Source organism: Callorhinus ursinus, unplaced genomic scaffold, assembly GCF_003265705.2.
Source record: "Callorhinus ursinus isolate GAN/ISIS: 27379988/994484 unplaced genomic scaffold, GSC_fseal_2.0 scaffold4, whole genome shotgun sequence".
NCBI lineage: Eukaryota > Metazoa > Chordata > Mammalia > Carnivora > Otariidae > Callorhinus > Callorhinus ursinus.
The window spans coordinates 80695991-80708033 of record NW_027397066.1 but is presented as its reverse complement, the minus strand read 5'-3'; the positions used below and the strand labels follow the sequence as shown (position 1 = coordinate 80708033).

The window sequence follows — 12043 nt, the reverse complement described above, 5'->3', positions numbered from 1 at the left end:
TAGTTACAGAGTAGATAATGTAGCTGAAGTTATAGACACCCAAAGTAAAACATCACATCATTAATAAAGCAAAGAAGGCTTTTGAGTTAAATAGCTGGCAATTAAGTAGTATTAGGAAAAACGGAAAAAGCATACATGATAAAAAATCAAGAGGTGCATTTATTTTCTCACCATTTTCTGCCAATGGAGCAAGAACTTCAAAAATCATTTCCCTTTTATCATGTTCTATTTGTTTCTTGAAGAGTTTTACCAGCTCTTCAGCAATGTTCGTACTGGCAAACTGTTCTTTACTTGACTCTGCAAAACAGGAGGTAACCTTAGAGTAAACACACAAAATTAAATGCAGAAATTGTATTCTATTACTTTCAATACATGCTCATTTTGTACCATTACTGATAAATACAAATACTCTTCAAGTACAGGAACTATCAGATACATCTTAAATGCTCCTGAAAAGGAAAAATGGCTTTAAAGAAAACGTTCCAACCCAGTTTTATTCAACGCTATAAAAAAATGTTCACTAGCATAACATATAGGTAACCATAGCAACAATTAAATTACTAAGTTATAAATTCATAGTTTCAATGCTTTTAGTCAAAGAAGAAAAACTGCTAACAGACTGCATTTTACAAGGCTGAAGTAAAGATAACTTATCATTATGTTTAGATCATTAAAATGGTATGCTCTTGTGCTGGTCCTGACATGCCTACTATTAAAGGTCAATTCTTCACATGTACATGGGGTCTCAATCCCTCCTGCCTCTTCAGCATTTCCAATCTCTCCTCACTCTGGGGCCCACCATCAGCATTTAAATATGCTCTCATATTTCTCACACAAAAAAGCAATATTAAAAACAACTTTCTCGGAGCACCTGGGTGGCTCAGTTGGTTGAGCCTCCAACTCTTGGTTTGGTCTCAGGTCATGATCTCATGGGTCGTGGGATTTAGCATCCCCCCCAACGGAAATCCATGCTCAGCAGGGAGTCTGCCTGAAGATTCTCTCCCTCTCCCTCCACTCACACACGTGTGCTTAATCTTTAAAAACAATAAAAATAAAAACAACTATCTTCTACTTTACTTTTCAGCTACCATCCAATCTCTGATCAGTTTCACAAACAAGTTTCTTGCTAGCACCATCTACATATACTGTCTCTACTTTCTCAACTCGTCTGCACTTTTTAAAAAATATTTAAGAGAGAAAGAGAGAGTGAGAGAGAGCGAGCACAAGCAGGGGGAGCAGCAGAGAGAGAGGGAGAAGCAGGCTCCCCACGGAGCAAGGAGCCCGACGGGGGGCTTGATCCCAAGACTTTGGGATCATGACCCGAGCCGAAGGCAGACGCTCAATTAAACCCACTTCGAACTAATTTTGGCCCTCCTGCTCCTCCCCTTCTATCAGACTTCTATAAATTCCAGTTCCCTGGGACTTGATCCTTTTCTTTCTTATCTTTTTGGTCCTTACTTTCATTCCAGACAATCTAATTCTCTTCCACAGCAACAAAACAGCACCTATACCTTGATCCTTGTACAATCCTATCTCTAGCCCTCTTCTGTACTTCAAGCTACTTATTTAACTGGCCACCTGACATCTCCATGTGAATATCCCCCTCTCATATCCAGACTCAATGTCTAAAATTAGGACTTTCAGTATTACCTGAAATCTGTTTTTCTTCCAGAGTTCCTTTACTTCCTTTACTTGGTAAATGAACAGTCCATCTATCCATCTATGCACGAAGAAACCTAGCAGTCACTGATCACTTGTTCTCATTCAACTTTATCTCCAGTGAATTACCAAATTCTACCAATTTGCCTCCAAAATACAACTGGAATCCATTCCATTTCTCCCCAGTTATCTTAATTTCTTTTGCTGCCTCAGATGTCCTAATAATTTATCCAGAATTTTCAGAGAATTCTGACCAAATCCAATCTAGATTTGTTACTCTCTGTGTGTTGGGGGCACAGCTGACATCCTAGAATTTCTTTTTATCATTATCTTGCTAGATACTTTCCTTCCAGTGTTAGATACTCTATTATCTACATCCTTTTGCTTTCACTTGTTTTGATTTGGTACAAGCATCTTCCAGCAGCTTCCAAATCCACTCCCTATAATACTACGTATAGGAGGCAAATATTTTAAAATCTTGACTGTCTGAAAATGCTTTATCTCACCTAGAGTTTATGCCTCTAATTTAAATTACTCTCTCATCTCATTCCATTACTCTCATACTAGCAATTATCACAATTTATAACTATATGATTGTTTGTAAAATTGCTTAAAATGTTTCCATCTCTCCCACAAAGCCATAAGCTCCTTGAGGGCAAGGACAGTGCTTATTAACTACCACAAACACTATGTACAGTATAGTGCCACACATAGCATCCAAAATAATGTCTGACTGAATGTGTGACTGAATGAACAATTAAATAAACACAAGAGGTAGGTTCTGCTCTCTAGTTTCAACCTCTGCTGATATCAAATAAATGTTCAACCAACTGAGACACCCAGGTACCTCTAAAGTTATTTTTATCAAAATTATACATGAGCTTAAAGAGATACTTAGTTCTAATACTTATATTACCAGAAGAATCCAGTCTCCTTCTCCCATTTTTCCTTCTCAGAAGCCAAGCATTCTTTTAGCTAAGTCATTGGTATTTACCTCCATATTTTTTTAAATGGTTGAAACTAGAGAGCAGAACCTACCTCTTGTATTGGGGGAGGAGGTAGGTTCTACTCTCTAGTTTAAACCTCTGCTGGTATCAAATAAAAAATACCACAAATTCAACTTTAAAAGAGAAAGGAGAAACACAAATCTTAACATGGCCTCATAGTTTTGATTCACTTCTCTTATTACACTGCTTTTGGTGCCTGCATCAGATCTATGCCAAAATGACGAAAATCCACCCCAAAACTTTATCATTCCTTTGTGCCATAAAAAAGAAGTAGGAGTGGAGTGTCTTTTCCAATAAGCTACCTAAACCCTCAGAGATCATATTCTACACATCAGCACACCTTACCCTATAAAGTGAGTTTGATATAAAGAGGGATCTAGATTTAAGTCCTGAGCACTGCTGGTTGCTCCTTTGCTTCAGACAGTTCTTCAAATGGAAAGAATTTCAGTAACATAAAATCATAAGTAGGTAGACATCAACATTTACCTATGTGCTCGTTTTTTTTTTTAAATAATAGTGTTTGTGTTCTTTTTTCCAATCCATATTTTACACCTTCAAACACTTAATAAACTAAAACCAAATCAATCCTGCTAAGTAATTCAGGCCATTTGCTACCACAAGGAAACAATGCATTATGATTAATACACATGTTAAAGAACAAGATCTGTATTTATCCTGCAGGTGGATACAGAGAAAAGGCAGCATGAAGTATGATTTGAATCAAATGTCATGGATGCTTAACACACCCTTAGCAAGAACCTTCATTTTCTAAAGTTTTTTTTTAGATTTTATTTATTTATTTTAGAGATATAGAGTGAGAGAGAGAACACAAGAGTAGGGAGGGTCAGAGGGAGGAGACCCCCTGCTGAGCAGGAAGCCTGATTCAGGAGGGCTGGATCCTGGGATAGCTGGATCATGACCCGAGCTGAAGGCAAATGTTCAACCAACTGAGACACCCAGGTACGTCTAAAGTTATTTTTATCAAAATTATATATGAGCTTAGAGATACTTAGTTTTAATACTTATATTACCAGAAGAATCCAGTCTCCTTCTCCCATTTTTCTGTCTCAGAAGCCAAGCACATAAAGCTCTTTTAGCTAAGTCATTGGTATTTACCTCCATATTTTTAAATAACATATTTGTATTGACACTTTTTGATTTTTTAATTTTAAGTATTTTTGATTGACTTTCCAATATAAACAATTAGGCCTTAGCTTTCTCTTATTTCCCCCCTACCAAAGCCTTCACCTTCTCAATATAATTATTATAATTTTGGTTATATCAGTAATTAGTGTTTTAATAATAGAGTATTTCATTCTCCCTAGAATTATTTTTTGTTCCTCTGGGATTTTTTTTTTCATTTGCTTAGTTTTCTATGTACTTATCATTAATTCAGCTCCAAACTCCAAACTGTTGATCAGCTGTCTGATCTTCTCTTAAGAAGCTCACTTTAGGTAATCAATCAATTTCATCTCCTCCAAGAATTACCCTAACCCCAACTCTAGCAGCCTCTGACTTGTTCCAATCTGGACTAGTTGGTCTTTGAGAACAGGCCATTTGGGGCTCTCATGTCACCATCCTACTAGGAATTCTTCTTTTCCTGTTGGATCTCTTGTCTCCTGATTTCTATGTAGTCTTCTTTCTTAATTTAAATCCTTTGCTTTGGTTGAACACATTTTCCAGTGGCTTCCAGAAAGGTATGTGGGTTATTAAATTTCTGAGATGTTCATGTTTGATAATGTCTTTATTATAACTTCACACTTGTTTGACAGTTTGATTTGGTATAGAATTCTATATTGGAAATAATTTTCCCTCCAATTTTTGAAGGCAGCACTTTATTTTCTTCTGGCTGCCAGTGTTTTGAGACATCTAATGTCCACATAGTCACAGTTTCTTGTATGCAACTTTTTGTCCTCTAAGTTTATAAGATGTTCTTCACCCTATTTTAAAATTTCAAACAGATGTGCCATGATCTGGGTCTATTTTCAATTAGGCTAGGCATTTGACAGACCCAGTCATGCAAAATTATGTACTTTAGTTCTGTGATACTTAAAGTTATTTAGCAATGGTCTCCTTATCTATTTCTAAAACTTTTGGCCTAATTCTCTATCTGTATTTTCTCTTCTATTTTCTTTTTTTTTTAAAGATTTTATTTGAGAGGGAGAGAATGAGAGAGAGCATGAGAGGGAAGAGGGTCAGAGGGAGAAGCAGACTCCCTGCTGAGCAGGGAGCCCGATGTGGGACTCGATCCCAGGACCCCGGGATCATGACCTGAGCCGAAGGCAGATGCTTAACCATCTGAGCCACCCAGGCGCCCCTCTCTTCTATTTTCCATCCTCTTGTTTTTACTTTACTTCTGCAACTATTTCTACAAACAACTGTCTTTCATTTTAGCTATTGTGCTTTTAATGTTTAAGACTTTTGTTCTGTTCCTCTTTCTTTAAAAATAGCATCCTTACAGTTTCAAACTTCCAGTATTTTTTCTTACTTACCTGAGTATATTTGCCTTTCCCTCACCCTGCATGGTTTCTATTTTCTCCAAATTGTTTTTTCTATTTATTTCATTACCTTTGATGTTAGAAGCTATCCTTACCTCTCTAATTGTCTATATATTGATTAAAAATTGGGATTTAAGTTGGCTGGGAAGATGGTAGAGTAAGAAGGCCCTAACCTTGCCCTGTCCAATGGATACAACTAGATAATACCCATATCAGCATAAATAACCCAGGAAATGACCTGAAGACTGCAGAACAAACTCTACAACTAAAGGCAGAGAAGAGATCACATCAAAGACTGTAGGAAGGTGGTCTGGGAGCGAAACAAACTGTGGCTGTCCATGGTGGGGAGGGTGCCGATGGCATAGAGAAGGGCAGAACACAGACTTTCACACCAAGGAGCCCATAAACAGGGAGGAAGAATCTCTGAACCTCTGATAGTGAGAGGGGCCAAATTTTGTAAGTTCTTAAAACCAGTGGGACTTAAAGCCTGGGATTTTAAAATTCAGAGGCTCAGCTCTGGGACAGCCCAGAAGGCATTAGGAAGTGGAGTTCCTGCCCTTAAAGAGACAGCATGCCAAACAGACTGTGCAGATACAGTGTAAAACCAGCAGTTTGAAAAACGCTGGGGGACAGACAAGGGGGAATAATTTGCTCATCTCAGAGCACAGCTGGGAGAGACAAGGATCACGGGGAGACCCCTCCAGGAACAAAGGAGCTGGCAGGTACCATTTCCCTCCTACATTGACAGCCTGGTATCCACACTCCTTACCTAACTTAGTTGCATTAAGCACCCCCACTCCCCACACTTTGGCAGATCTACCTTTCCCAGTCATGCTCACCTCAGTCCCAGTGCTGTGCCCCACACCCTCCTCCCCAGAAGACCAGTGAAAACCCTGCCAATTCCCTATCTCCTGATCTGCCCACTTTGTGAGACCTTGGTCCTGGCAGGGGCACATCTAGTTTTGCAAGTAGATAACCACACACCTTGCTGCATACAGTAGACCAAGAGCCTCTGCAGGCAATTACACTGAAGGAAAAAGAGGCCAAGACTCAACAGCACAGCACATGCAACACACACAGGAGATGGTCCCTGAAGTGCCAGGCCCTGGGGAAAAGAGGACACTGCACTGCAGGGCACTATTGGACCTCTTCTTCATAAGACTATTACTGTTAAGAGCAAGAGAAGTAGCTGACTTTCCTAACACACAGATACAGACACAGAAAGTCAGACAAAATGAGACAGAAACATTTCCTAAACAAAAGAACACAATCAAACCACAGGAAGAGACCAAAGCAAAATGGATATAAGTACTATGCCGGATAGAAAATTTAAAGTAATGATCATAAAGATACTCACTGGACTGGAGAAAAGAGTGGAGGACATCAGTGAGACTCTTGACACAGAGATGAAAAAGAACCAATCAGAGATCAGGAACACAATAAATGAAATTAAAAATACATTTGATGGAATAAATACCAGGTTAGATGAAGCAGAGAAATGAATTAGTGGCCTGGAAGACAGAGTAATGGACAGTAACCAAGCTGAACAAAGGAAAGAAAATTACGCAAATTGAAAATAGTTTTAGGGAACTCAGTGACTCCATCAAGTGTAACAACATCCACATTATAGGAAACTCAGAAAAACAAGAGATAAGGGGGCAGAAAATTTATCTGAAAAAATAATAGCTGAAAACTTCCCTCATTTGGGGAAGGAAACAGATATCCAGATCAAGGAGGCACAGAGATCCCCCCAAAAATTCAACCCAAGGAGGTCCACACCAAGACACATAATAATAAAAATGGCAAAAGGTAGTAATAAAAAAAAATTTTAAGGAACAAGAGAAAAGAAGACAGTTATATACAAGGGAAACCACATAAGGCTATTAGTGGATTTTTCAGCAGAAACTTCACAGGCTAGAAAGGAGTGGCATGATACATTCAAGGAGCTGTAAGGGAAAAATTTACAGCTAAGAATACTCTAACAAGGGTATCATTCAGAATAGAGAGATAAAAAGTGTCTCAAAGAGTTCATGACCACTAAACCAGCCTTACAAGCAACATTAAGGGAGACACTTCGGGTGAAAAAGGAAAGACCACAAGTGAGAGTAAGAAAAGTAAAAAGCACAAAAGCAACAAAAATAAATATTCCTGTAAAAATCAGTCAAGGGATTCATAAAATAAAAGGATGTAAAGTATAATATCACATACTAAAATTGTGTGTGGGGGGAGAGAAGTAAAGAATGGACTCAAACTTAAGTAACCATCAACTTATTATAGACTGCTATACACAAAAGACATTATATACAAACCTAATGGTAACCACAAATCAAAAACCAGTAATAGATATGCAAAAAATAAAAACAAAGGAATCCATGTATAGCACTAAAAAAAGCCAACAAACCATGAAAGAGAACAAGAGAAGGATCAGAGAGAATCTACACAAACAACCACAAAACAAATAACAAAATGGCAATAAATATCTATAATTACTTTGAATGCAAATGTACTTAATGCTCCAATGAAAAGACATAGGGTAAAGGAGTGGATAAAAAAACAAGACCCATCTATATGCTGCTTACAAGGGACTCATTTCAGACCAAAACACACCTGCAAATTGAAAGTGAGGGGATGGAGAAATATTTGTCATGCAATGGATGCCAAAAGAAAGCTGGAATAGCAATACTTATACTGGAGAAAACAGACTAAAAACAAAGACTGTAACAAGAAACAAAGAAGGATACTATATAAAATAAAGGCGACAATCCAACAAGAGGATATAATAACTATAAATATTTATGCACCCAATATAAAAGTACTCAAATACATAAAACAGTTCATAAAAATCAATAGTAATACAATAATAGCAATAATCACAAGGATTACAATAGCAAGTAATACAATAATACCAAGTAATACAATAATACAATAGTAATACAGTAAAACCCCACTTACATCAATGGACAGATCATCCAAACAGAAAATCAACAAGGAAAGAATGACTTCAAATAACACACTGGATTTAATAGACAAATTCAGAACATTCCAGCCTAAAACAGCAGAATATACATTCAAGTGCACAAGGAACATTTTCCAGAATAGATCACATATTAGGTCACAAAACAAGTCTCAGTAAAAAAAAAAACAAAAACAAATTAAGCAACCTGGAAGAAATGGATGCCTCCCTGGAAACCTATAAACTACCAAGACTGCAACAGGAAGAAACTGACAACCTAAATAGACCAATAACCAGTAACGAGATTGAAGCAGTGATCAAAAACCTCCCAAAAAACAAGAGTCCAGGGCCTGATGGACTCCCTGGGGAATTCTACCAAACACTCAAAGAAGAAATAATACCTATTCTCCTGAAGGTGTTTCAAAAAATAGAAACAGAAGGAAAACTTCCAAACTCATTCTATGAGGCCAGCATTACCTTGATCCCCAAACCAGGCAAAGACCCCATCAAAAAGGAGACTTACAGACCAATATCCCTGATGAATATGGATTCCAAAATTCTCAATAAAATCCTAGCTAATAGGATCCAATAGTATATTAAAAGGATTATCCATCAGGACCAGGTGGGATTTATCCCTGGGATGCAAGGGTGGTTCAACATTCGCAAATCCATCAATGTGATAGAATACATAAGTAAGAACAGAGACAAAACCACATGGTCCTCTCAATTGATTCAGAAAAAGCATTTGATAAAATACAGCATCCTTTCCTGATTAAAACTCTTCAGAGTGTAGGGATAGAGGGAACATTCCTCAAGTTCATAAAATCCATCTATGAAAAGCCTACAGTGAAAATCATTCTCAATGGGGAAAGCTGAGAGCCTTTCCCGTAAGATCAGGAACACGACAAGGATGCCCACTCTCGCCACTACTATTCAACATAGTACTGGAAGTCCTAGCAACAGCAATCAGGCAACAAAAAGAAATAAAAAGTATTCAAATTGGCAAAGAAGAAGTCAAACTCTCTTTCTCTGCAGATGACATGATACTTTATGTGGAAAATCCAAAAGACTCCACCCCCAAATTACTAGAACTCATACAGCAATTCAGTAATATGGCAGGGATACAGAATCAATGTACAGAAATCAGTTGCTCTCCTCTATACTAACAATGTAACTGCAGAAAGAGAAATGAGGGAATTGATTCCATTTACAATAGCACCAGAAACCGTAAGATACCTTGGAATAAACCTAACCAAAGAGGTAAAGGATCTATACTCTAGAAACTACATAACACTTATGAAGGAAACTGAAGAAGACACAAAAAGATGGAAAAACATTCCATGCTCATGGATTGGAAGAATAAACATTGTTAAAATGTCTATGCTGCCCAGAGCAATCTATACGTTCAACGCCATCCCGATCAAAATACCAACAGCATTTTTCAAAGTGCTGGAGCAAACAATCCTAAAATTTGTATGGAACCAGAAAACACCTCAAATCACCAAGGAATTGTTGAAAAAGAAAAACAAAGCTGGGGGCATCACATTGCCTGATTTCAAGCTCTATTACAAAGCCATGATCACCAAGACAGCATGGTATTGGAGACAGACACATAGACCAATGGAACAGAATAGAGAGCCCAGGTATGGACCCTCAACTCTATGGTCAAATAATCTTCGACAAAGCAGGAAAAAATATGCAATGGAAAAAAGACAGTCTCTTCAATAAATGGTGTGCGAAAATTGGACAACTATATACAGAAGAATGAAACTAGACCATTCTCTAACACCATACACAAAGATAAACTCAAAATGGATGAAAGACCACAATGTGAGACAGGAATCCATCAAAATCCTAGAGGAGAACATAGGCAGTAACCTCTTTGACATCGGCCACAGCAACTACTTTCAAGACACGTCTCCAAAGGCAAGGGAAACAAAAGCGAAAATGAACTTTTGGGACTTCATCAAGATAAAAAGCTTCGGCACAGCAAAGGAAACAGTCAACAAAACAGAGGCAACTGACAGAATGGGAGAAGATATTTGCAAATGACACTACAGGCAAAGGACTGAGATCCAAGATCTATAAACTTCTCAAACTCAACACCCAAAAATAAAAAATCAAGTCAAAAAATGGGCAGAAGACATGAACAGACACTTCTCCAAAGAAGACATACAAATGGCTAACAGACACATGAAAAAATGTTCATCATCATTAGCCATCAGGGAAATTCAAATCAAAACCACACTGACATACCACCTTACACCAGTCAGAATGGCAAAAATTGACAACGCAAGAAAACAACAAATGTTGGAGAGGTTGTGGAGAAAGGGGGACCCTCTTACACTATTGGTGGGAATGCAAGTTGGTATAGCCACTTTGGAAAAACAGTGTGAAGGTTCCTCAAAAAATTAAAAACAGAGCTACCCTATGACCCAGCAATTACACTACTGGTATTGTCCCCAAAGATACAGATGTAGTGAAAAGAAGGGCCATATGCACCCCAATGTTCATAGCAGCAATGTCCACAACAGCCAAACTGTGGAAAGAGCCAAGATGCCCTTCAATAGACAAATGGATAAGGAAGATGTGGTCCATATATACGATGGAATATTACTCAGCCATCAGAAAGGATGAATACCCAACTTTTGCATCAACATGGATGGGACCAGAGGAGATAATGGTAAGTGAAAGAAGTCAAGCAGAGAAAGTCAATTATCATATGGTTTCACTTATTTGTGGAACATAAGGAATAGCATGGAGGACATTAGGAGAAGGAAGGGAAGAATGAAGTGGGGGGAATCGGAGGGGGAGACGAACCAGGACAGACTGTGGACTCAGAGAAACAAACTGAGGGTTTTAGAGGGGAGAGGGGCGGGGGGGATGGGTTAGCCTGGTGATGGGTACCAAGGAGGACACACGTATTGCATGGAGCACTGGGTGTTATACGCAAACAATGAATCATGGAACACTACATCAAAAACTAATGATGTACTTTATGGTGACTAACATAATAAAATTAAAAAAAAAATCAGTCATACCATGCATCTTTTTTTTTTTTTAAGATTTTATTTATTTATTTGAGAGAGAGAGAGACAGCAAACATGAGCAGGGGGAGGGGGAGAGGGAAAGGGAGCAGCAGACTCCCTGCTGAGTAGGGAGCTCAACATGAGGTTCGATCCTGGGACCCCGGGATCATGACCTAAACTGAAGGCAGATGCTTAACCTACTGAGCCACCCAGATGCCCCACCATGCATCTTTTCTGACCACAAGCCTATGAAATTAGAATTCAGTCACAAGACGAAATCTGGAAAGAGCACAAAAACATGGAGGTTAAATAACATGCTACTAAATAATGAATGGGTCTACCAAAAATCAAAGAAATTAAAAATTACATGAAAAAATGAAAATGAAAACACAATGGTCCAAAATCATTGGGATGCAGCAAAAGTGGTTCTAGGAAGGAAATTTACAGCAATACAGGACTACTTCAAGAAGCAAAAAAAATCTCAAATAAACAACCTAACCTTATACCTAAAGGAGCTACAAAAAGAAGAACGAAAGCCAAACTCAACAAAAGGAAATAATGAAGACTAGAGGAGAAATAAATGATATAGAAACCAAAAAACAAAAGAACTGATCGATGAAACCAGGAGGTGGTTCTTTGAAAAGATCAACCAAATTGATACTAGGAAGACTCATTAAAAAAAAAAAAAAAAAAAAAGAGGGCCCAAATACCAATAAATTGGACAACTTAGGAGAAAGGGATAAATTCCTAGAAATAAATAACTACCAAAACTAAGGAGGAAGAAATAGAAAATTTGGACAGACCAATTACCAGCAATGAAATTAAATCAGTAATCAAAAAACTCCCAACAAACAAAAGTCCAGGACCAGTTTCACATGTGATTTCTATCAAACATTT

General features: G+C 37.9%; 1 protein-coding gene across 5 annotated transcripts in view; it reads right to left on the bottom strand.

Moving 5' to 3' along the window:
- RAP1GDS1 (Rap1 GTPase-GDP dissociation stimulator 1) overlaps positions 1 to 12043 on the bottom strand; it is a 157440-nt gene that overhangs the window by 26852 nt on the left and 118545 nt on the right. For all 5 annotated transcript variants that reach the window (XM_025873473.2, XM_025873472.2, XM_025873474.2 and 2 more), the window contains one exon: positions 172 to 297. In XM_025873473.2, coding sequence (XP_025729258.1) covers positions 172 to 297 — 126 coding nt within the window. The remainder of the gene's footprint in view (positions 1 to 171; positions 298 to 12043) is intronic.